The sequence below is a fragment of the Anas platyrhynchos genome, chromosome 5, assembly GCF_047663525.1.
Source record: "Anas platyrhynchos isolate ZD024472 breed Pekin duck chromosome 5, IASCAAS_PekinDuck_T2T, whole genome shotgun sequence".
Classification (NCBI taxonomy): Eukaryota; Metazoa; Chordata; class Aves; order Anseriformes; family Anatidae; genus Anas; species Anas platyrhynchos.
This window is the reverse complement of record NC_092591.1, coordinates 36,308,073-36,334,455: the sequence shown is the minus strand read 5'-3', so window position 1 is coordinate 36,334,455 and position 26,383 is coordinate 36,308,073. Positions and strand designations below refer to the sequence as shown.

Sequence of the window (26,383 nt, the reverse complement as noted above, 5' to 3'; positions counted from 1 at the left end):
ATGATGGAATAAAAGACTGACTCAGGAAATTTCAGTCCTGGCAAGCATCTTCACCAGCAGCTATTTGCATTTGTGCAGCAAGAACACAGGCAGAACAAGATTCCTGTTGAAAGGCTAGGCAACATTTCAGCCAGCTGTATTATTCTAATGAGCTTTTCAGAAAAGGTGTTGAAATAAAAGGGTCTGTCAATGTCAGAGACAGAAATATCCATTTCTGTTGATGGTAGACACACTAACTTGAAGGTTGGTTATCAGGCAAAAAGCTCTCTCAATGCCAGTGATTAACCAAGAGGTTGAAGGAGACAAGAGGAAGGGCAAGCCTAATAGGATATAAAAGTTCATCCTGTTACAAATTTCAGGTTGCATCCTTGGGAGGGAACAGGATTTGTTATACATGTCCATTGCTGCCTTTATAAAATCCAGAGCTTATAGTCACTGATGAGCTACTAGTGACTGCACTGGCACGAATCTGTCCTCTGCATACATGCCTCAAGTGCCACATTCTTTCCAGCAAATTTAACTATGATTCAAGGTTTTGGCCACCTTGGAGAGAGGTCTTCTGTTTAGAGACAATATATTATAGCTCTCTTAACGGTGATGGCCCTCTGTTTAAGGAAGAGCACTGAGAAGAGCTCAGCCTATTTTGAGGGAAAGACTGGTAACTGTACATAAATGAAGCAATGAATGAATCTTGAAAATATTCTTCTGAAAAGCTAAAAAATATTTAAGTGATTTACAACCTAAATCAATGACCAAACTAATATTTTTGCACGGGTATAGAGGCTCTTAAACTATCATTTAAACTATCATGATGCAAATAATCAACTGACCCTAATAATTCTTATCTTTTTAAAAATTAGGTCATGCTGGTACAGAATATCTACTGACCTGTTCAGCATGCCTGGATTAGTAAAGTTACAATCACAGAGGAGTTGTGATTGTAACTTCCTTCCCCTTCCTTCTCCCTTCCTCCCTCCTCCCTTAAATGCCATTCCCGGCACTGCTTTTCAGAGGTGAAAACTGAGGTTTGAGTATGGAGAGCTAAATACAAACCAGTATTGTCAGGTTTTCATTTCTACCAGGCTTCACTCAGAGTAAAAGCCTGCTTCTTGCACAATTCTTCTCAGATTAACTGCGCAGGCTACCACATTTAATGACAGTCAGCGTTTAATCCGTACTATTAGCATGCAAATTAAGTTCACACATTTATCCACAAGGCAATACATTATCTATTCTGCACAACTAGGTAAGGAAAATGAAAATCACCACAAATATCTTCCATAACAGCCAGACAACTCTTCCAGCTGGGATATTTCTTTATCCTGACAGACTTCACAGCATGCACACACTGCGTGTGAACACTGCTGGCCAACGACAATTTCTTATTACCCTGAAGACCCAGTCAGCTTGACATTTCTATACCTCTCCCCTCACAAGAAAAAAATATTCATCTACTTTGTTTCTGATGTTCAGTACTAATTCTGTATTTCACAGCATCCAGAAAAGTCAATATCCTAGGACAACAATAACGGGTTATTTACTGAATTCTGGATTTACCAATGCACTTAAGAGTTACATTCAAACTCTATTTTTGCAAGTCTACGAGGGCAATCTTCATGATCTTTCCTAACAAAATAGCTCTTACTCTCAAAATCTCATTGCCTGAATGGAGAAGACAACACATGCATTCAAATTACTACTTATGGATTACATACTCAGACTGACTTACAGAAGAGATTTATCACTTTATGGAAAAGTCTGAGAGGGTAGAATTAATTCAAACTTCTTAACAATTGCATTCAGGCTGAAACTGCAGAGAGAATTTCATGAGGTACAGTGTGCTCGTGCACATAAGCATCAGTGACAGATTACTATAAAAAAAATTATCTTGCTCTTGGTAAAACATTAAAAAAGTAGCAACTTCAAGGATTTCATAGTTTCATTTTATGGCCTTCGGTTATGTCAGCCAATAGCTGAAGGAAGGCTCTGAATCCTAAAATAATCTGAATGAAAATGTAAGGAAGAACAAAAATTTGTAGGTGTGCGGGAGCTGGTCTACCACTTCCTACAGAAAAAGCATTTGCAATTAATACCAAAGTAGTCTTGGAGTTAGGTGGATGGAAAGCCAGTGGATAAAGTTTTCTTAAACACAGAATATATGGTTCATTGTTCCTCATTCTTAAACATAACACAGGTTCCACGGCAGATCTAGTTACTGTTTAGTACCCAGTCACTTAACACCAACTCAGTACCTCCACACATCGCTGCCTTTGGAGAACATGGAGGAGCGAATGACTTCAGGAGCCATCCAGGCGTATGTCCCAGCTGCGCTCATTTTGGTAGTTTTATGCCATTCCCTGGCCAAGCCGAAATCCGTGATCTTCAGTATCTTGTTGCTCAGATCTCCATTTTCCACCTTTTCGAGTATCAGTACTGGAGAAGAGGGAGGGCGGGGAACAAAAGATATGCAGAGTAAGGCTAGTATTTATGCAAAAAGATCCTCCTGGAGATCTCCCCAAGTTCAAAATTCTCCCTGACTTTTAATTATTCAAACATACTGCCCTCTATTACCAGATATTTCAAGTTAATCCCTTCATGTAATAAATGAACATCTGTCTAGCAAATAGCTTTGAATTTAACCAAAATATCAAACCCCAGAGAATAAACAAATAAGATGACGATTTAATGCAGTACCTACTGTTATTCTATATAATAATTGTCTGCTAAAAGGAAGTGAACCACTGTAACTTCTAGAAATCCAGATAAGGGAAGACATTTCCTAATTAATCCTCTCTCAGCAAGCCAGTAATAGAATCTTTTTCTCAAACTGCTTAGAGGACTTTTTTTTTTTAAAACCCAAGTACGCACACAGGCTGGATATACCTTTCAAGTAAATGAATTAGGAGTGCAAGCTCTACATACGCAGATTTTTTAAAGTGCAAATTAAAAAACTCATTGATGATCAGTAACAGCATGGCCAGTCCAAGACTCCATAAACACTCCCATATTACACTCCCCCCGATCATTATTAAACATTTTTTAGTTAAGCTAACAAAGTTTCTACGGCATTGCAGCAGCAAAGGAGTCTACACCCAAGAATTTAAGGCAGGGGGAGGCAGAACTCAAAAATGCTTTGGTACAAGGCACACAGGCACCTTTACCCAGCAAGCTGAGCTGTCACACCACTGTGAAATGCGTGCAAAAGCAGAACAGCTACTTCTGGTTAACAGCACCTATTATCCTCCTTATCTTAAGATGAAACGACCACACAAAGTGCAGAGCAATGATCAAGCAACAGAATATAACAGCCTACTAAACTTCCAGACATAAAGTAGCCATAAACCTCTGAAGTGACTTTCAGCCACTTCATTAATCTAATGACTTCAGAGCAGGAAAAAAAAAATAAAAAAATCAAGCCACTAACACAGCATCATTATGCAGCTACCCTGTTTTTATTTTTAATGTCATTACAGATACCAGCTCTTGGAAAACAAGATGTTATGGTGTACTGTATATGCATGATTTGAAAAACAAACAAAACCACAGTCATGGAACATAATGAAACAGCTAAAATGCAAAAGCACCACAAAAAATAGAGTACATAATCATCTTCAGGACCATTTTTAGCAACCCATGAAAAAACTCCTGTGTCAGCCTAAAGCTAACAGCTTCTTTAAATTTAATCTGTTTATTTTCATACTCCCCTCTAATAACCAAAATGAGATTTCCAATGAAATAAAAGCATAAACATTATTTGAATACCTTCTGTATAATATACATGTATAATACATCTAAGTGTTAAAATATTACATTCACTGTAATGAAGCTTACACAGAATCTGTTCCCTGAAATTTCAAAAAAAACCAACAAAAGCTACCCTTTCTATAAGACATTCATAAATCACAAAATACTACTTTGTTAAAGGTTTTTGTTGGCCAAGTCAAGTTGTGAGTAAACTTGACTTATGGTTAAGCTCTTGGTTCCTGCTTCTTTTGAAAAAATCCTTTCTAACATTACTGAATGCTCCGTTTTCCTGTTCACAGAGGATGGAGTAGTTTGAGCACAACCCTACAGAGAGCACAAACATTATTTAAAAAAAACACATGTCAATTACTAGAAATCAGCTAGTACTAGGGGATGCTGAAGCGATCCATTCCATGAAGCTTTCTGACAGCAACAAATAAGGCTGCAGGAGCTGCATAACTAACATCCTCTTCAATTGGGCAAAGCCAGATGCACTTTTAGAGCCATGCTTCAGTATGGACCACAAGAATTGGAGGTACAAAGGTAGCTTTCCTTTGGGTCTCTTCTAGCTAGATTTTTTTTCCCTTCATTTTCCCTAGCAGCCAAAGAATTATTAACAGATACTGATAACCAGTCTCTCACTGATTGCAAGTGTGAGAAACTTCCTAGGACATAAAAGTTTTTCTTTCTAGCCTGTACTCATTGTGCTTAAACAACTGGCAGAACAATATAATCTAGTTTTAAATTTAACTGCAGTGACACAGAGACATAACGAAGTTGTAAAGGAAAAGCAGCACTCTGAAACAAAAAAGCGTAGGCTTTGGGCGTGTTTTTGCTTCCATTCAGAATCACAAGTGCAAGCAAATTTGCTCTTCACAAGGCAGCTCATATTGTCTGAATCTGCTCAACAGCAGGACAGAGCACCAAATACCATGGTTGGGTTGGACACACCTTCCTGGCAAGAGGTTATTTAAATCTAATTGCCTTTATTTGCATTAAGACCTAACAAAATAATTAGTACTTACACAGACCTATTGTATCCATGAACTTGTTCTTTTGTCAGATGTACACTGAGATCAATTACCATAACAAAAAAAACACAGGGAAGGACAATGAAAGAGCTGCATATATTGCAAGTCCTTGATTCCTTAGTTACATCCCCCATTATTTCATTGTAATAACTGCTTAAGATAATAATCCTGCAACCCAAAAGTGTATAAAGTAATTTTAAGGATTATAGCTCTCTCCAGCATATTTTCCATTTCTCTTCATCTTGGTCAGCATCACTAAGCTCACTTCCCATTGCTAGGAGTCTCCCTAGTCTATTTGTCAGATTTTCAGACCAAAAGCCTTGACTCTTCCTCTTGTGCTCATTCAGATTTCAAAGAAGCATCTTGTAAATAGGTGAAATATCAATTCCTTTCACTTTCCACCTTAATCTCCCTTATAGTTAACACAGGCCAGGTTGCTAGGACACGGCAAATGCATTTCACTCTTGCAAATCAATATGGTCTCCTTCTTGTGAGCTTGATCTATAACCAGTTATTACCTCCCATTTAATGCTATTAGTGTAGGTTCTCTTCAGAAGGTACTATTCCTCCTGCACTTGCTAGAATCCAGCACAGCACGTAGCACATGTAAGTGCAGTAATTCGTGCATTTACAGCAGTTGCAGAGTTAACATAACTGTCCGATTTGAACAGATGTGACCACTCAGGACAGAACTAACAGTCGCCAGATTTATCAGAAATAATTGTTTATTATCAGTCTGGCAAAATCCAGAGAGATATAAAGCACCTACAGCAAAACCCCAGCTGATCTACCAAGGCAATATTCTCATTCTGGTCTCATGTTTAAAAAGATCTGATAAGAGCAAGTGGTTAAAAGGAAGGAAAGCAAGGTATAAAGTGAAATTAAAATTATTTTATATTCCCAGCCTTAAAGAAGCTGTTTGGCAGCCAAGATACTGGGCCTAGTCTTTAGGCAACTGGGGAAGAACAAGAGCTGCATCAGCAGGCACGTGCAGAATGTGTGTCAGCTGGTCAGCAGTGGCTCACTGCTTCCTCCTCCAGCAGGGTCTGGGCAAGAAATCTCTTTCTGCGGGCACGCACAGAGCCAGCCAAGCTGTAGGTGAAGGTATGTTATGTGTTACTGCTTGTAACAACTCAAAACCACTTCTCTCCTGCTTCTTTGACAGCACAGGTTAAATGCCAATTGTAAGCAGCACAGGTGGGAAGCAACTGGCAGTGTGCAGAAGGGACTGGTGAACAGAAGCGGGTATTGCAAACACATCAGAAAGCTTTGAGGATCCAGCCGCTAAACAAACAACTTAATAAAGCTCGGTTGATCAGCAGCAAATCACCAATACCACGCCCATTGCCTAATGCAAGCACAAGGCAAAATGTGGTGGCTTCAACTAGCTGCTAGCAACTTTGGGTAAGGGGTATCATGAACATGTACGCTGACAGGAATAGCAATCCAGAAGTGCTCACAGGTATCTGCATATATTCCTGAAAGACTCTGAACTTGTCCATCAGAAAAGAAGTGCTTGCCAGTGAGAAATTAATTACAGGATGAAGAAATGCTGCCCAGCAAACAAGCCTTCCATATCTGAGGGTGTCCCAGCTGAGAGAACAAGAAAGGGACATGACCCCAGTAGGCCTCAGCATCCCCAGCAGCCCCTGTCCTTGAGCAGGCGATCATCCAGACACAGGTACACCATTCAGATGGGCAATTGCCACCTCTGGGGTTTTATTAATAAACTTCATTACCGGTGGACTCTCAAGAATCATTAACGTTAGTGACTCAACCCCACCATTTGGTTTCTTGAGAGATGGGCAAAATGCAAGTCCTGAAAGACAACAAACAAGCCAGGCACTTTAGAGGACAGCTTAGAGAGACAGAACAGGTACAAACTGAACACTGCGTCTCCTCTTATCTAGGTCACGAAGACCAGTCTTCTATCTCTGAAATGAAAGAAGATGGCTGTTGAGGTTGTCATGTATTCTTTAAGAAATTATTTTGTGCCTCACAAGAAGCACCAAGTATATTTTTCATGTCACTCTTGTGAGAAGGCTTCCTGAAGTGCAATGAAAAGAATGCACCATATAAATGGAGAGGTGCGTTAGGTAACGAGTCAACATTTATTGCTCTGACTGTAAGACAAACTGGCAGAACACAACGACCACTTGAAAAGACTCTGCCTGGCGAAGTTCCTACTCATTCTGTCTGACATGACAACTTACTGTTTTCACTGCTTTTTAGCACTGAAAAAGTTCTGTCTGCATGATACATTCAGTACATTCTGCAGGTGCCCAAATGCTGGCCATTAACCAGACCTTGCACCATGCCCAACAGCATTCAGCTAGTAAGTAATACCAGCTGCTGAAACAGAAGTGTCGTTAGATACTTTCCTGATAGAGATGCCAATCTCAGTATAAACCAGGAGTGATGCGGGATTAAATTATCCAGTACGGGTACCATTTAGAGATGGTTTCTTAGTAAGGAGGGAGGAACAACTGATGACATACCCAAAAATCTTCTTGGTTTATCCTTGTTTGTGACCTGAGCTAGCAGCTTTTCTAGCAAAGAGTTAGGAGTGATAAAAATTGGTTTCTTGAGGTCAGGTGAAGCCAGCTTGCTTTCTCCAGTTTAAGTAACATTCTGTACATGCCTTACGTGTAAGAGCTAGCATGCTTTTGACAGAGAACGTCAGACTTGCTGACAGTAAGCAAGTCTTCAGAAGCACACAGATCCCACTGGTAACGGATCCCAAAGGGAACAGTTCTCAGTTTTATAAGTCACGGTTGTGTATTAGTGACATCAACAAAAATTCTTTTTTTTTTTTTTCCTAGAGCCAAATGCTTTTGTTTAAACCAAGATTTGTACTGAAGTTAGACATGACAGACATGTACCGCCTGAAGTATGAGTGACACAAGCCCTTCCTGCTCCACACAGGATTCCATTATTGTGTTTCACAAAAGACAAAACATCGGCCTTTGTATTCAAAGCAATACAAAAAGCAACTTGATTGAGATTTCTAAGATACCATTATATCCTTCGGCCTTCACATAGCTGCAAGTACAGATCTGCCAGTTCTGTCTTGTCATTACAAGTCATTACAGAGATGCCTGCTCCATGGGGCATTAGACAATGCAGGATTAGCTCCCGACAGAATGGCCTTAAGACCGCTGTTGTTCTAATGAGACGTTTAAGGACAGTTCCAATGGTTGGGTTTCACATTAGAACACCGAACTTTCCCTAGCAACTTACCCATTTTCACTACAATGTTTAGGATCAGGACTATATGTATCCAGGACTATTCTGTGTCCATACAGAATGAGAGATCACTGCAGTAAAAACAGTGAAACTTGCAGCTTTAAATTTTCTTACCACAAACATCCTGTATTAGTTCCCCAAAGCAGCTGTCAGTTCTAAGTAGGCAAAACAGAGGAACAAATGGATTCTGAAGGAATACAGACAAACTAAAAAAATGCACAGATAAAACACTAGTAAGGTTTCAACTCTGCTATGAACTATAGAACTAGAGAAGGGCTGCCCTAGAGGCAAACTGTACAACACATTTGTTGAGACAAAATACCATCTTGCATGCATGACAGAGATGCACACCTCCCATAGCCTCACACATGCAAAGGACAACCCGGAATCAGATAACCTGGAAAGACAAAGCCTCTCCAGAAAAACATTCAAGGCCTAAGACTAGTATACATAGTCTGAATTACTCTCTACAGGAACCTCTCAACTAGAAACATTTCTGCGTTAAGTGCCCAGACTCACACCGCGTGAACCTCTCCTTAAGGCCGCTCTCTAAGGAAGCAATTTCAATTAGAGGAGCTCTCCAGCACCGCCAAGCCTGGAACACCAGATGTTAGAGAGCCATCTGGTGAAAACCCGGGTACTCATCGCTGCAAGATTATGTCAGCACTCTGAATTTTTTTAAATTAAGTTTCCAGAAATATTTTGTACTATTAGTAGGACGGCTAATCTAAGTCAGAATGGTACCACAGTTAAATTAGTCTTAAATAAAACTGTCCTTAGGCCCATGCTGGCAGCTGGAGGTCATAATTCATTGCTTTTGCACCACTTGCCTTAATGACCTCTGAATTGATTGAAAAGTCAGTGGTAAATACCTTTGTTAAATGCACAAAACCTGACTGCGAGGAAGAACTCATTTTCATTACTCACACATCTACCAGAAATACATGAGATACACAGTGACAAGGTAAAGGCAGGGGCATAAAGCTGTATGCTTTTTGATCTACTCATATGCAAGAATTCTGCATACACTGTAAGCAAACCCAGAGCTGGCTAGGTAAATCGCACTCAATGCATCAGCATCCACTCCTGCTTATTAGCCATCACAATAAGGAGGACAAAATTGCTGAGCAAACTGATTTGGGAATGTTCTCATCTTTACATCAGTGTTCCAATCCAAGTAACTGCATTGTTGCTACATTTTTCCTTCTGTGTTACCCAACTCATTCCTGTTACACATTTTTTGTTGTCCAATTATTCTGAAAGCACTAACTGGCCTGGGTCCCTTTCCTTCTGCCAGAATCTACGCATTTCCTATCTCTTTCCTTTTGTTGCCTTCAGATCTCACACCCATCAAATCTTCTTCCAAACACATTCCCCTAAAAAAATGATAAAAAAAAAAAAAAAACATTTCCACTGAATCTTTCAAACTGATAGCTTAAACAAACACGATAAAACTTTATTTAGCTTCTGTGCTGCTCACTTTATAAAACCCCAGTAAGACAACTCCTGTGTTTTTCATCCTGCACTGTATTACCTCCAGTATCTATGAGAAGCCCTAAGAGGTAGGTTACTTTCACAGGCAGCAAGCCTTCACATGGGCAATCCAACTTTTCTTGGCAACCACGTTAACAGCTGCTGTTTTAATCCTCTGTTCTTCGCATATTATGCCAGCAGAACACACCTCTCAAACAAACTTCCCTGGGAAGGCAGTAACACTGTCACATTTTTCACTTGTTTGGAGGGTTTTCCAGCTACACTTTTGGACAGTTAGGTCAGGCGAAGTTGCATTTTTACTCTCCAGCAGGACAAAGTATTGGTTAAGAGCAAGAGGGAAAAAAATCAACACTTGAACCTATGCTAGTCCATTTGCTCCTAACATCAAAGAACTGGTAGAAAGTGGCTGCTCATTTCACCTCGCTGTCAAAATTAAGAGGCAAGGCAGCAAAATAGGGTTATGTAATCTCTTTTTCTGGTTTCTCTGCACAGTGTAGTGCTGAACTGAACACACCTTTACTTGTGCTAAAAGTAATCATTTCAAAAGCAGAACATTCCAGGAAAACCATTACAGTGATCATTCACAGTAAAAATACTACACGTTTATACATGAAGGTAGAGAAAAGGGGCTCCTGCACACCAAGAAAATTGAAAAATTCCTTCCTCAGAGAGAAAAATTGCAAGTCAGAACAAGGAAATCGAGATTATCTTGCAGTACTGCCACAGTAATTAAGCAAACTGCCCATCACTCCCATGGATCATGACACAGTTCTATCAGCAACTGCCTGCTCCCTTCCTCAGGAGGCCTGATGATCTCTTTTTAAGAAACAGGAGAGAAATTACAAATAAATCCAAGACAGTCCCCTGTACGGTCCAGCTTACAGCTCACTCCAAGTCATTTGCCTGTGGATGATGCTACTCAGCCTGGCACACAAAACCAGAAATCTATTAGCTAATGAACAATCAAGCCTGATGGGAATGGTTGACAATCATTAAGTGAAGGAGGTAAAATAATGAGGTACAAAGTACAACGTGAATTACAAACACACAGGAAGGAATATGGAAGGAAGCAGGCTAGAAGACCAGGATCCCTACTGTGGGTGCAGAAAAAGCAGGGCTTGTCGCCTGTGGTACACTGATTATCACCGACTTGATGGATGATTGATGGCTGCACATTTACTTCCATATCGCTTTTCCCCAATTAAGACAACACAGAATTGTAGTGCCAGCAGACCTGCCACTCTTACTTAAATTCTACAGTTCTGGGCAGATCACGAAACAGCAGGACTACTAATTAGTGATAAAACAACATTAAGTCATATGTTCTATTGTTACATTTTGACGTTATCTTTGTCAAGTCTTCATAGCTGTTGAAGAGATGCCTGCCATTAACAGCGCTTCTGACATGCTTGGAAGGATGGTGGTGCTTTCAAACAGGTTGGGAAAATCTGAAGTGTCAAAACTTGTTTGCCAGAAATGAAAAAAAAATTGATTATGGAGTTACGTCAGATTATCCTGCACTTGAAAGGAGCTCGTGGACCTAGGAACAGAGGAGGGGTGATGGGGATCCAAGGTGAAGTCCTGACTGCAAACTATCAGAATTCATATACAGTAGACAGTATTACTATGCCTGCAAATCCCCTGGTGTGGGCACAGATACGGAGGTGTTACTGATGTCATACAGAGAATTGGTGTTAAAGGTGCCAGTGGTAGCTCCTGGGTTATGTAAACTACATCTCCTCTAGATAGAGGCTCTGCTGACAAACACAGAACCACATGAGGTAGAGCTTAGAAGGCCTGAAATATCTGAAAACTGTAGAAATCCTTGAATACCTCTAAGTGTCAGTGCACTTCTGTAGTGCTGTTTCGGTCTTCACCAGCGCTAGCACTGCTGTGGTCAATGCTTTGCCATCCAAGATTCCAAAAGAAAATTTACTCAGGAATGAGGAAAGCAATCAGACCAAGTCACAACGAAGAATTCTAGCAGAACTCCTGCAAGCACATCCCACTCACATCCAGCCCCAACTGCCTTTACTCTTGATTTTGTGCTGTACTGCCTCCTTGGAGCCACTATCATCTGGTAACACAGTAAAAGAGCTAGATGGCAGCAACAGTGGTGGGTGGAATACACTACTAAGAGGACTATAAATAAGATCAGAATGTCATCTCTGTTATGTTACTTGATGCAGAAATATTTAACTTCAATATTTAAATCATTAAGGAGCCATCCAATTACTCACACAGACTTAGTGAAATTTATTCCCTAGTCCCCCAGATTCTCAACTGGGCTCTTAGCTTTCTCTGTTATTCTCACTATTTCACCATACTTGTTATTATTTTTTTAGGCTGAAAAGTGTGAAGACCACTTCTTAGAAACTGGAAGGCTGAAAAATGGCAGAGGAACTCAACCCATATAGAACGACGCTACTCTGCCTAATTAGCTCTGATTTTTTCCTATCTCAAAACAGTACCACAAGTTTTTTGCTGTGGTTGGATGTTTTTGCAAATCATTCCAGAGGAACTCAACCACCTGTACAGATAAAACAGCCTACTAACAGATATTTTTCCCCCAACAGGCCTTTGCTCATCTGTGCATATCTGACTCACTGTCACCATACGATGGCTGTTTTTGACAGCAGTAAAGGTCAGCAGGAAGCTACAAGTGGGGAACTAATGCTTACCCAGTAAAAGTTGGGGCATGAAAGACCACTGCTGCAGATGAGCGCTCACTGTGGGTGGGAATATTGGACACATTTTATTTCTTCCTCCAGCCTGCAAACAGAACAGCTTACCGAGGCGTCACTTTCCAAAATGCAAAATGACAAGTTTCATCAGATAGTGGATAAGCATCAGCCCATTCACTTCCTCTGTTTAGATAATTCCAGTAGTGTAAGGAAACGTATTAGATATTGAGGCCATCAAGTGCCAGGTGCAAGAGCTTTGTAGAAATAAAAGAACAGAATCCAACCTTTAAGGAAAACAAGGCTGTTTCAGTTTGAAATCTTTAAATGCACGATACAACCAAGGTTCAGTTTAAAAGCCGTAAGGCTTTTCCATGGACAGATTTAAAAACAATCCAGACCACTATGAGGGAGCACTACAATTAAACTTCTGCCTGTCAGCAACAGAGCAGAACTCTCCTCAAGTGCACCAGAGTTGAAGAAAACAGAGGATATTCTGTTTCCTTCTCCAAAGGAAGTTCCAAGTTTATAAGAAAAAAAAAAATACACAAGTTTCAGAAGTCAGTTAAAGGCTGACTGAAGCTGAAGGAATACCAGAGGACAAAAAATCTAATATCACAGGAACCAAACCCTCCCACCTAACCCATGGCAGAACATGGCAATCCATTACAGGAAGCCTTATCTTGAACAAAATCTCCTCACTCAATTCTGTGTGCTTTCTAAGGACTTGTTCTCCAGACTACAGAATCCAAGCTAGGAAAGCTCTCAGGGCACTTTCTGAAAAGTACCACTCCTAGCAAAGTGTCCATGAACACTAATGTTAATCCCACACTCAATTTTGAATTTCCTCCCTGACACATGCACCCTGGAATTTTACAACTGGGGTAGCCAAGTTCGGTTTATTGTATTTTTTTGTACTCACCTCCCTACAATCTAGGTATAAACTTCACTCCGTCCAAGTCCCTTTGATTGCCTTCTCTATTTTCAGTCCAAACATTTTCAGCTACTTGGAGTCTTTAAAGTTCATTCCCACATAGTTTTATTTTTATTATGTGGAGACCAATTCAGAAAAATCTGAATTTAGATAAATATCTTTTGTGTCTTCAATGTGCCAATTATGTCTTAATGTTTGCTTTTACCTGAAAAAAGGGATAGAAACTTCCACTACTCTGAAGAAATGCAATGCATTCTGACAAATCTTCAAGGCTCTTACTTAAAAAGTACTATAGCAATGGCAACTATAAATTATAGTCCCAAACTTTCTGAACAGTCCTTATTTGAAGGAAAAAAAGTACCTATAGGTCAAATGAAAATGCTTTTGCATAGGAAAGGATGGTTTCACTCAACTTCCTATGATTGTTCCAGTCCCATTCTCCCCTCCCACGAATAAGCAAAACCAAGATAAATATCAGCTCAGATTGGGTGAGGGGAGGGAAGTGCATGTCAGACAGTTAAATAAAAGGACAGCCTTAATACATTTCTTCATGCTGCTGTGTTCTCTGAGAGTCATGGTCTCACAGCCAGCAACTTGTAAGCCTGCAGTTTGACTAACCAGACAAAAAAGCACTGTTACTGCAAGAGGGACAAGGAACTAAGCTTGCCAGGTGTTGTGTTTTTTCTTTAATTATTAAGTCTATTGGCAGTACACTGGCATAGTGTCCTGAGGACAGAACTAAGCTTTCGGGAAAGGCTTTCAAACACTTGCTCCAAAATAAGATCTTGTATTGTAGTGGTTTGCCAAAATCTAGACTGCAATTTTAGCTCTACTTTCCGCAGTCAGCCTGCACAGCTTTGCTTCACAAGTATCCAGATAATGAGCAATCTGCTCTTGATCCTGCATTCAAAGAACTTAAAGTGATTAACAGATCTGCACGTGGACTGAGTCCGGGCTTTCCGCATGTAGCCTTCACGCACCTTCTGTTGGGTACTCTGCTGCACAGCACAGAAAAACATCTTTATTGTAAGATTTGTTTGTGGTACAGAAGGCTAAGTGTTGCATAAGATCCTGTACACCACAGAACTCAAGTCTTGCTCAAAATCTTGCATCTTGGAAGGAGAACCAAATGTTGCCCCTGGTAATACACATTTTTGCTTTTATTGTTAACCATTCTGCAAAATCACATTAAAATACACACACACACACACACCTTTGAAGCAAAAGCATTTTAATTATTGGGTATGCGAGGGTTCAGTAAAGCCATAAAGCTGACCAACTGTCTTCTTCTATCAACCTAGAAGAGGTGATGGATGTGACAGCCCAGCAGTTCTCGGATTTTAAGCCGCGCAGTACAGTTACTCTACAGAGCTAATGCATAATGGGGGAGGGGGTAGGAAGGGCCTCCAGAGCCATGATATATTTAGAATCGATCCCATCCCCTAGCCAAGCTGAAAGAAGCCTTAACGCTTTAATGATCTGGTACAAAACACTGAGTGCTCCTGGAGAACACTAAGGTGAGTTTCCTGGGAAAATGGGACTGTTCAGCTCTGGTTTCAGATTAAATCCGACCTACACCGCTTACACTGGGACAACCCATGCCTGATAAAGGTTATTTTGCTCTTTATAATCAGTTAAATGCTCCAAGGAAAAATATAATTAAATCTGTACCAAACACCACGCTTTGCCAAATCGTATCAGTTTGAAGGCTTGCAACAAATCAAGTATAAGAACAGTCCTAGGCAACAGCAACGGAGTGGGGAAGAGGAATCACATGAATGACATTCATACTAATTGTCACCCGAGAGACCTTCTGAGAAGAGGATTAATAATAGTGCTGGTTCAGGGGGAAAAATAGAAACATGAAACCAATGATGAAAAACTAGCACAGAACCATTCCTTTGGCTTCAATTAAGCCATTTCTATGAAACAGTCAATAATACCAAGTATTCGTTCATTTCTGGAATCACTTCTCCAAAACAACGACGGTATGGGAGACCTGAAAACTCCATAGGCTGCAACAAAAAACACATGAGAAGTTTTTTAAAGTCAGATTTTAGTGCAAACATTAAGCAAACACACACATATTGCCATTAATCCGAGCAAACGTGAAAAGGCTCAGAGAAGCACCATCACCACAAAGCTACAGCCGACTACACCGATATCCTGACTTCCTTCAGTAGTGCAATTTTACATGTCGCTGAGCAGAACACCTTGCCAGCTGCAGAGAGAGGGAAGTCCTGCACTGCTGCATGACTCCATGCAAGACAACAGCTCATAGAGCAAAACTATCAGAAAGCTGCCACTTTTTGAGCTGTTAGATTCCTGTTATTTCTGACTTACGCTCTGATTACAAGGTGAGCTACACAGTACCCTGACAAAACTTTAGGCACATTAGTGCCTAATAAAACATTAGTCCCCAGTCGCCAGATGACCATAACCATTTCATTATGTGAATGAAGCAAAAAAAAAAACAATCAATAAATCCAAAGGCGAGATTGATAACGCTTAAGCAGAATTAGGCACAAAATTCTACTTATAAGAAAAATTCTGTAACTGATTATTTTCAGCATCATTTAATGACGTAAAGTCAAAGGCAACTAAAGGCTATTCTCTCAAACATCTTTCCCTAGGCACATACCCAAGCAGGAGAACAATAGAAATCCTTTAATATTGTTGAGGCAGATGGATCACGTGGCCTCTTGGCCCGTTTCTCCAAATTAGAGGGACCCAGTGTCCACAGCCTTTCTTCACAGCTCATGCTTTCCAGCCCTTTTACTGTTATCCGTACCAGCAGTTCTTTGTAGTGCCCCTGGTGTGCTGCAGGAATCCCCAGTTCAATCCCCAAGCGCTGCAGTAAGTGTAGTAGTGGCAGAAATACTTCCCGCAGCCACTGGAGCACAGAGCAATCCGACGCTATCCTTTGCTACACAAACAGCAAGTCCCTAAGTCAACAAGGCTGAAGTCATGCTCGCATTTTAAGTGACCATTTCCAGTTGTAACACAAACAGCTAATCCATTAGTATTTCTCAACTGCCAAATCAAACTCCAGAAGCCTGTCTGAGGTAGGATCAGAGGAAGATGTGGTACAGCGAACTAGGAGCCTGGCTTGTACCTCCAAAGTACCACCCTGGACTTCACTACAGTATTCAAAGCACACACAGGATTTCAGGAATTATTTGACATCGATATACTTAGAAGCTGAAGTCTGACATTCAGAGAAGCTTTTTTAATTTTTTTTTTCTCCTAATTGGTGTTACAAAAAATGCTCGAGTAATATAAGAAAGTTTTTAGAAAGGGGAGGTGGAAAGTTTGTAACACAAGCAGATCACAGGGAGGCTACCTATCCTTTGACTAATTCCTTTCGAAAAGATGAGGAAACGATGCTGCACCATGCTGCCATTAATGCTGTAACGATTATTCTGCAGGCTGGGATCCAAAGATTTACTATTAAGCAAATAAGCATTCTTCTCCTTGATTTAAGAAATAATGATTAAACACACGATGGAATTATAAATCCTGATACATTGTGATAATTTCTCCTCTTAATGTATGCTTTTGTTATAACTTTTTCATATCTGGAAAAAGCCTAGGTCTGACAGGGAGGCTGAATTTAGCTTCCTATTAGTTGACTGACAATAAGCAATTACCAGCTATCACAGTTAACTTTGGCAACCTTTTGGAAATCAAGGTCACACCAACCTAAGGAACTATCTTTGACTCAGAAAGCAAGCATGTAACAAAAAGAAACTACCTACATCACATCCTGTGATCTTTCCAGCAACATAAGGCTTTTCTTCTCTCATCATAAAAGACACACCATCTCTAAAATGGAAGGGATAGTGCCAAAATTAAGCAATCGTCTTCAGTGATGATTCATCATTTCAAAAAGCAAATCCGTGCTTAACTTTTGATCCTTTAAAAGTGAGTTTGTTTGCCTTGAATCTGTTGAAATTCTGAAAGAATTGTTGGATGAGAAAAGCAAAATGAAGCTGCTGACAGAAGTCTCTCAAAATTCAAATCAAGTTTATTGATGTTGAAGCAACACAAAATGATGCAGCTGAAAAAGTTATTCTAGCTTCCCTGAAATGCCACAAAGCTGTTCTCATTCTTGACTTACTGCTTCGAGAGAGATTTCAGAAAACCAGATTTATCATAGCTCTGTCACAGATGGTCAGATGCGAAGCCAAGGGATCAGCACACAGATGCCTAGGTACACTTCCCACATGAGGGGGGTTAAGTCTGTTCTTATCTGCTCTATGGTTCCAACAGTTTGGAGACAGTGCTTGGTACACAACATGTGGTTACATTTTTCTTTGGGGGGGGAAAGAACCCTGCAGAAAAATATATACAGTGGCATAGAGACATGGAAAGGACATTACGCGAGACTTCTTTTTTAAAGGAACAGAGTTTCACTTCTAAAAGTGACAAACCCCATTCTTGTCTACAAAAATAGGGGATTCCACTTAGAAATTTGATTTTTTGCTGCACGATGGGGCAGGAGTATTCCACAGTGTTCTTGCAGATGTTACAGTTATTTCAAAAAAAAAAATCACTCTTTTTCTGAACTGCAATGCACAGTGAAGACAGCAACTAATATTCAACTAAAATAAAACACCTCCAACATAAAAACATGTCCTGTAGCTCTCAGAAACCTGCTAACACATACTGAAAGATGTCTGCAGCATGAAAACATCTGTCCAATCTCTGAGAAAAAAGTAGCTGCACTGACTTAAGCTAAGAAAAAAAGTAAACCATCTCCCTACTTCTGTGAATTCTCAATGTTTCAATAGCTTAAGAGTTAGCATTGCCTTCAAGGATGATTTACCTCTTCTGAGCTAATAACACATGAAATTGAAATACTTTATTGCATTCTGTTTGACAGAAAGTTGTAATATTACTGGCACGAATTGCATCGTGTGAGTGCGTGCAGCAGGTTCCCAGTTCTCTGGAATTTGCTAAGCACAGTAGAAGCGAGCAGAACGTCAGCACAGCAGCTGCTGCTCTGGGGAATCGGAGAAAGGCACACGGCAGCCAGCACCAGGAGTTACGCACCATTAGCAATATCACGGAGCGTGTCCACGGGATCTGGTAATTGCTGAAGTGCAGAGCCTGAAAAGTCATCCAAGTCACCTTTAAGAGGGTATTCTGACAGTTTGAAAGGCTTGATTTCTACTGCATGTACTTTTTTAATCTTAAAAAAAGCTTGATTTTTATGCTCCCTGAACTAAACCTGAGAATGTTTGCATAAAATTAATCTCCCGGGTGTTGTCCAAAAAATTACATCCTTTCTTTTCCTCTCACAGGAGAGGGGATCAACCAACTAAGGCCAGATCAATAACGCACCTAGTATAATGCACTTACATGCCCTTAAAATAGTTTCACTATGATTTACATGAAGCATTACTCATACTCAGTTAATTGCACTGACAAAGGAAATCCTTTCTGGTAGAAGGTACAACATTGGCGAGTTAGTCAGCAAATTACACTCAAGTACTAGAAGCAGTGAGAGGAGTGCAAACTGCTCCACCAACATGCTTTAACCAGACTCTGTGAAACCTCTCTTCTGTCAGAACGAGCAAGAGGTTTACATTAAGCACTTTTCCCTCTCAGAAAAGACCAGCAAGAACAATGTCATTTATGACTGGATTGGGATCCAAATGCTGCAGCAAGGAATGACATAACTCATCACATTAGCAAGACTGCTTCGTAATATTCAAGTCCTGTTGTCCTGGGGTTGGATTTGAACTAGTAAAAAAGAACAAGGAAAATTTTAAGACTTAAGAACAACTGTCCAGAGACCATAACAGAGTCAATTCTATCAGCATTTTGCAAATAGAAAAAGGCTTAAACTGCTTAAAAGAAACAGGCAAAGCTATAGTGAACTTAGTAGACCTTTAGAAAGCTTGAGCTTTGACTCTTGAGCTACCACAGACTTATCCTTGGTGCTCCAAGAAATCGGAGAAGTAAACACCTTCAAAGAACTAGAATGGAAAAACTACTAACTTGACTGAATCAGCACTGTTGGACTTTCTTTTGAGCTCTGTCCTTACCTCTTTCTTTGACCTTAGCCTTGCCACTTTTCTGCTAATCTTCTGTGCCACTTTGAGGAACACAGAGGCTTTTATAATGCATTTTGCTAACTGGCATGAACACCCTCAGCAAAATCTTTCTGTGTAGTGCAAAGAATAAACATGCTTTGCTGAGCCAACCAAAAAAAAAGCAAATGTTCTTGCTAGTTCTCTGCAGCATTAGTTAACTGGCATTATTCCTAAAGCAATGCTGGCACATCTAACATTGACAGACAAACAGAAACAAACAGAACCAGCTTCGCTATTTACAATACTTCCCTAAAACCAACAGGACTGCCCTTTCTAATCCTAAGCAAACACCTTTCCCTGGCCAGAAATGAGATTCAGATCGGATGAGAGAAGTACAGGGAACTCCAAGAGCTGTTCTAAACTGACTTCAGCAGGTATTCCCAGTTACCTTTTTTTTTTTCTTTGCCCTCCTCTAGTTCAGTATTTACATTATTTAGGAGCCTCTGCACTGGGAGAGGTCTACTACCAATTCCGTAGCAGATGCTCAGTGAAGCACCAAAATGCAGGTGACTAGGCAAAGGTTAGCAGTATCACCAGACGAAAAGAAGGAAGCCAGAGATGAATCTGTCAACAGATTAAAATAGATTAATTTCTTACATGAGAAAAATTGAGTCTCTTGAATCAAATGCCAAGGAAAAAAAAATCATCTCCTCGCAGCAGAACTAAACAGCTTTCCTGGGTTATCCTCTTTCCCTTCTGTAGTTATATGAGTAACATGTGAAATGGTAATTCCACTGGAACTGCCAGACTCGCTGCCAACTGAACTGACACATAGCAAAAGAATTTCAGTTCTCTGTAATAAAATAAATCGCAGGTATGCAATTTGTTCCGTAAAGATTTTACATACTCATTTCCTGATAACATCCACAAAGCAATGAAAACAGGCAGCTCAGAACCTGCAAAGTTTACATTAAAAATTGGCCTCAAAAGAACACTGCATTTTAAACTTTCAGGACACTTCCTACACTGTAAATGCATTAGAAAGCCAAGATAATAAAAAAAAGAAATGAAGAAAAAATGTGGAACAGAAGTAAGATGCTCACATTTTTGATTAACAGAAGAAAGAGACAATCAGTTTAGAAAGTGCTTTTTGACTGAAAAAGTCTCAAGGAACAGACACCTCCTGGAATATTCAAATAACCCCACAATATTCAGCCTCTCTACAAGTGGAACTTACTTCCCAAAGTCAATCAAAACCTTGCTATATATTCTGTCATCCAAAAGGTTGAGAACTATTCTGAGACTTTTTTGGGTACCTACTAGTTGAGTCCACGCATAAAGCTGCAATAACTCAGGTTAAAAAGGATTTTTTCAAATCCTACCGTGTGTATAGCGGGGCAATTTCTCAGACTTCCATTAAGGTGCCCACTAGATTCATTTCACTGTTCCAAACGTAACATATTTTTAGAAGGTTCAGCACCAAGTACTGTCCTCGTGCAATCTGTATCTGCCTGAATACAAGCAGATTCTGAAAGCAAGCCATTCTCTCATTTTCTCCTATTCCAGTAGAAAATTTGATTTTAAATAAGGCAGCTGTTCTTTCCCACTCCTCCATCTTGTTCCCTAGCTCTCAGACTGACTCCTCCTGCAGCTTCAGACAGACAACGCAAGTCCCAGCTACCAGCTGGTTCTTGGAGGTGAGATGCAGCAGTCACACAAGTGCCTATTACTAAACCGAGGCGGTACAAATCAGTAGACCAATGCAGCTGATGTTCCCATGACAGCTCTACAGCACTTGTAGATGTTCAGTATGTGACAGAAGTTGTCTGCAAGTATCTTTTCCAAGTTCTTGCAAGCAGAAGCTGTTCCTTCTCCAGAGACACGTTAGTGTCTATCAGTCGGCGGGTGGTAACTTGGCCAAAGAAAATGCTACAGGCTTGTAATTCTCCAGCCACACAGCTAACAACCTCATTTGTTCTTGATTATCCACGGTAATGGAAAAAAAACTAAGTACATTAGAAGAACAAACAAAATGCAAACCACATATAATATGCAATAACATGGTCCACTAATCTTTACAAAACTTGCAGAAAGCAAACAGGGCAGAGCAATTCCTACGATGTGCTTTATGTACAGTGGGAAAGGAACATTAGCACTGCAGTAACATGGTATTCAGGAAAGACGTGAGTTGAAACTCCAAAGTAGTTTATCTTACAGCTAACCATCAGTTAAGCCTACCTGAACATATAGGTAATATATACTTAGGGGGCAATTTCCCACCAAAAAAAAAAACAAAAAAAAAACCATCACCTAGCCCAAAAAGTTCCACACCACCATAGTAATCTACTGATACAATTCTCATCCTCTCTGCTCCAAACATGTCTTTGAAGTCTCCCACAGACATTCCCACCCACTGTTCCTCTTCTTTTCCTATCGATTTTTCCCAAATGAGAAAATTTCCAGTAACATATTTAGCAAAGCCCTCCACTTCTCACTGAGGATTTGCAGTGCAGCACAAGCCACGTACTGCTGAATCACTGTGACAGGAGACATTTACTCCTGTTGCTGCCAAAACAGATGTTTTCTAGCACCCATGCATGGGTTTGGTTGGCAACGCCGTGCACTGGTGTCCCTTTGGTTTGCCCAGTTACTCTGCTTGGTACAGGTCCCTTCTACAACTAGCAGTCTCTAGTTTGAATGAACCAGTGCAATGCCTGGAACTAACAGCATTTTATTTTAGAAATAGCTTTTGTTCTAAACCTCAAAAATGCTTAGCAATAAGCTCTTAACAGCCTATTAGGGAAACAAGCCAGTAAATATTTACTTAGGTAAGGGTAGGAGGCCCCATTCTTAAGTCAATTATTTCTGATTCACAGATGAAGCCTGTCCTCCATTAATCAAGCCAATCAATCACTCCCTCTTCTCCATTTATCAACATGCTCATATTTTATACTCATACTGCCATTTGTAAGGGAAGGAGAAAGGTCAGATATTGGGAAATCCTTATAGATATTGAGATTGCCTTGACTTTTTAATAAAAAGGGAAACTTTAGTAGTATAAAAATAATAATATACAAACCAACTTGAAAACTTGAGTTCCTATTTTGAAACTCACTAACTGCAGTTATTAATACTTATTTTTTCCTTCACAACAAACTATGGAAATTCACTGCCACAAGACCTGATGCCAAAAAAGTGTAGGGAGAGTCTACGTGGACTGGAATTTATAGCATTGTAATGGTTAATGCTAGCTCTGGCAAATCTATTTAAGATATTAAAATTCCCATCTGTCAGACCTCTTTGCTAGATGTTACTGCCCTCAAAGCAAAGGAGGGCATGCGCCTGCATCTCAGCCACCCAGTTCATAGCACTTCTTATTAACTCAAGCCATAAATAAAAATTAATTCTCACTAGCACACCTACTATACCACTGCAACTAACACGCAGGGATCTGTTTTCTCTTGCCATCTAGACAGAGATAAGCAGAAAGGAAGTCCAAATAGCTGCACGCAGGCATCGGGAAGGGAGATCTTTAGGTCACTGCAGCAGTTTGCTCCCACATCACAAACAGTGGTTCTGTAGGTACATCTGACTTCAAGGCAGTTTTAAGCTTGGAAAAAATAGATACATTACCAAAAATACTCAGATTGAAGACGACAATGCCATTATGATCATGGAGTGGAATCCAAAACGATAAGCACCAGAGCTTTAGGCCCCACACTCTCATGGGTCATCTGCATCCCATGTGAAGCATCACAAATGTCAGCTCACGACATAGGTGTACTGGTTCATTTAAATAATCTGTCAACACCAGTCCATGAGGGACAGGGAGAAGTTGCCATCTGGCAGAGATGGCGGAACATCTCCCGGAAGGAAATCAGGCTTGTATCTCATCTACACAGCAAAATCTAACAAGTAAAATAAAAGCTTGGGTGCATTCATCTTTCCAAAAGGAGCCCTCATCCTTCCAAAAAAGCAAAAAGAGGATGCACATTTCAATTTCAACAGCACATTCCAACATATCAGAGTCTGCTGAAATGCCAATAAAACTGAGACATCATAAATATGAGGACTATGACAGAAGCATGCTCCAATTATAGCAGTCATTTAAAAGTTGCTTCTATAAAGTGCAAGCATTTGTCTGTTTTCTGTAGTCTACAGCACCATATTTTACACAGCTCAAGCCCTTTGGGATTGAATTAGAGGATACAGTGGTTCATGAGAAAGGACTGTGAAATTAACATTACTCCCCTCTTTGCTACACACTATTTCTTCCCAAAACCCTGCCTGTTCTCTGTGTAGCACTTACTGTTGCTGGACTTCAGGTCACGGTGAATAATGGGAACAATCGCTTCCTCGTGCAGGTAGTTCATTCCCCTTGCAATCTGCACTGCCCAGTTCACCAATATGTCTGGAGGTATCCTTTTACCAGACAACACTCTATTTAGCGATCCTCCACGGGCAAACTCCATGATCAAGCAAAGGTTCGGTTCCTTCAAACATACACCCCGGAGGGCGATGATGTTGGGATGCTTCAACATGGCAAAGAGCTTGGCCTCTTGGCGGACATTCTCAATGGTCTGGCTGATGTCCTCGTCGGGGTCATAGCGAGCTGCCTTGACAGCAACCTCATCTCCTATCCACACAGCTCGATATACTTTCCCGAAGCCCCCTATGCCAATGATTTCCTCCAGAACAAGCTCTGAGAAGTCGATCTCCAGGACTAGAAAAAGAGAGAAAAAGAGATGTAAACATTTAGCAACTGCACAACCTGAAGATCAGCTCAAGGTCCACCTTGCACAACCTCACCCTTACCCTTAGGAGAAGGGCCAATTTTTATTCGAAATAATACAAATGAAAGTAAACGTCCTTTCTGGTGATCTTTCATTAAGAAATAGCGTGGTAAAACAGATCCTGCAGTATGATAAAAACCAGTACAAAGCATTCCCTGTGAATGGTGATGGCTTTGACATCACAGTCGTCAATGATACACTTCAAATATCATCATCTTAACACGCTGAAACCCTGTTAAGGATAAACCCTCATTTCTTGCCCTCGATGACAGCACAAGATACTGAAAAATAACACAAGAGACACCCACAGCCTAATCTTCACTGACAGGACCACAGTACTTAATACAATAGAGCTGAAAGTTGACCCCAAATGAATCTTCGGCATTTGTCTTGTATTTTAATGTTTCTTTTTTCCAACTGTCACTAACTATCTTGTAGTCCTTCCCAAACCAAGCTGATTCTTCCACACTTCTACAAGCTGTGCAGACTTGTTCCCCATGAGCTCTGTCAGCCAGCTCTGACATTACGTACAACAGTGCAACAAACAGATGGATCAGACTGTGCATACTGAGTATTCTGGGCTAGCAATAAGAAAAACATTTTTGACTAATACATATTATATATAGTGCATAATAAGGATGCCTGTGTTCTTTTAGTGTTCCATGAACAACAGGTTGGTGGGAAACAAGGTAAAAAACTGACCGGGAAGTTTTCCAGAAGGATAAAGACCCTTCCTTTCCCACCTAGAACACTTCTTGTCCACTACTTGAATGCATCTTTTGGTTAAGATTTTGAACTCCAAGGATTTACACGCTGATTTAAAGCCAAAGAAGGTTTTACTCCTACAGTAAGAGTCCTGGTGTTCAAAAACTCAGGAGCTGCAGCTGAGTGAAGACAAAGACGTAAGTTCTGACCAGAAGCACAGAAATTTTAGAACAAGACTATGACGACAGTAACTACGGACACCAGAGAGAGGACCGTGTTGCTGAAAACACACAAAAGGAGCTGGCAGTCCCAGGCAAAACAGGCTCCGAGGACAGCGGGTGCTCTCCCGCCGCCTCCCGCGGTGCTGAACGGACAGCTCCAGGCACAGCTCCGGGCACAGCTCCAGGAGCAGCTCCGGACAAACCGCACCTCAGGAGCACCGCGCTCCTGCTGGGTTCACACAGGAACCGAAGTCACTCCGGGGCACCAGGCCAGAGGTTTATGCTTCCATGTGAAGTCAGATATGCTGCACTGAAATGTATGCAATTACTCTGCAATTTCTTCCACATGCAAGCATGCTCTTTGCTTTAGCTTGAATATGTTTCTTTACTCAGACCAGCTACCTCACCCTCACGGGTAGCTTCACCAGGAAAACAGGCCATATGCTGCCAAGTTTTGTTTTTGTTTGTTTTTTAAAAAGGCATTTCTTGTTGAGTTAGTTTATCTTCACAGCTACTACCCTAGTGCACAAACGACTCATTTTCCTCACATTTCTAAGCACTCAAATCCCTTTTCTAAACTCCAGTTTCATTTGTCGGACATGCTGCACACTGTCCAGGCAATGGGGGCATTTAACACGCTGGTCTTATTGCCGTAGAATTTAAGTGAAGTGCTATCACTCCTCTGGGGACTGATAAGGAATCACAGCCATGAACCAGTGGCCACGTCAGAGAATGGTTCAAGGTGGAAGGGGCTCAAAGCTCACCCAGTTCCAACCCCTGCCACGGATAGGGATGCCACCCAGCAGAGCAGGTTGCCCAGGGCCTCACCTAACCTGGCGCTGAGCACCTCCAGGGATGGGGCATCCACAACCCCACCACCTCTCCGGGCAACCTGTTCCAGCGCCTCATCACCCAACTGCGAAGTAGCTGCTATTTAATTGCTATTTATTATACTGTGTGATTAAGCTATTTAACATGGTCTGCAGTGTCTAAGAGCCCGCAGTGCAGACAAGGGTCCTCCAGACCTGCCCATTGCTGACAGCCTCAACAGGCACCGCAGGGGGAGCACACTTGTACCATCAGGGTACCCTTGAGGTAAGATTCAAGCGTGCTACCCCGACGGCTGAAAGCCAGCACGCTGCTACCTGCTAGCACAGCTCTCAGCGGAAACAAAATCTCAAGGACTTGCACTCCAACACCTTCACGAAACATGAAGATAAACTTTAGGAAAGCAACTAAAAATAGCATCTCCACGGAGTTGTACATCTTTGGAGTTACTCCTTGCACTACTGCCACAGAAGATTCTTACTCTGTAGTCCAGTGAGCAAGTAGATTGTTACTCCAAACAGCTTTCAAACTAACTAAACCAGCCCTAAAGCAAGCCTCAGTCCTTGCAAAGGGCAGAGAGGTTTATAACGTTAAACTTGGAAATTCAATTCAACAGCAACCAACCTAAACACCTGTCCAAATCATTGCTTCTATAAAAAAACAAA

General features: G+C 40.9%; 1 protein-coding gene across 10 annotated transcripts in view; it reads right to left on the bottom strand.

The window, feature by feature from the left end:
• MAP3K9 (mitogen-activated protein kinase kinase kinase 9) overlaps positions 1-26,383 on the bottom strand; it is a 77,340-nt gene that overhangs the window by 48,803 nt on the left and 2,154 nt on the right. For all 10 annotated transcript variants that reach the window (XR_003497351.3, XR_011809701.1, XR_005265993.2 and 7 more), the window contains exons 2-3: positions 23,481-23,894; positions 2,253-2,433 (exon numbers count right to left, since the gene is read on the bottom strand). Coding sequence is in view for 3 of the 10 variants with exons in the window: in XM_027457485.3 (XP_027313286.1) it covers positions 2,253-2,433; positions 23,481-23,894 (595 nt within the window). In the remaining 7 variants the exon portion in view is untranslated. The remainder of the gene's footprint in view (positions 1-2,252; positions 2,434-23,480; positions 23,895-26,383) is intronic.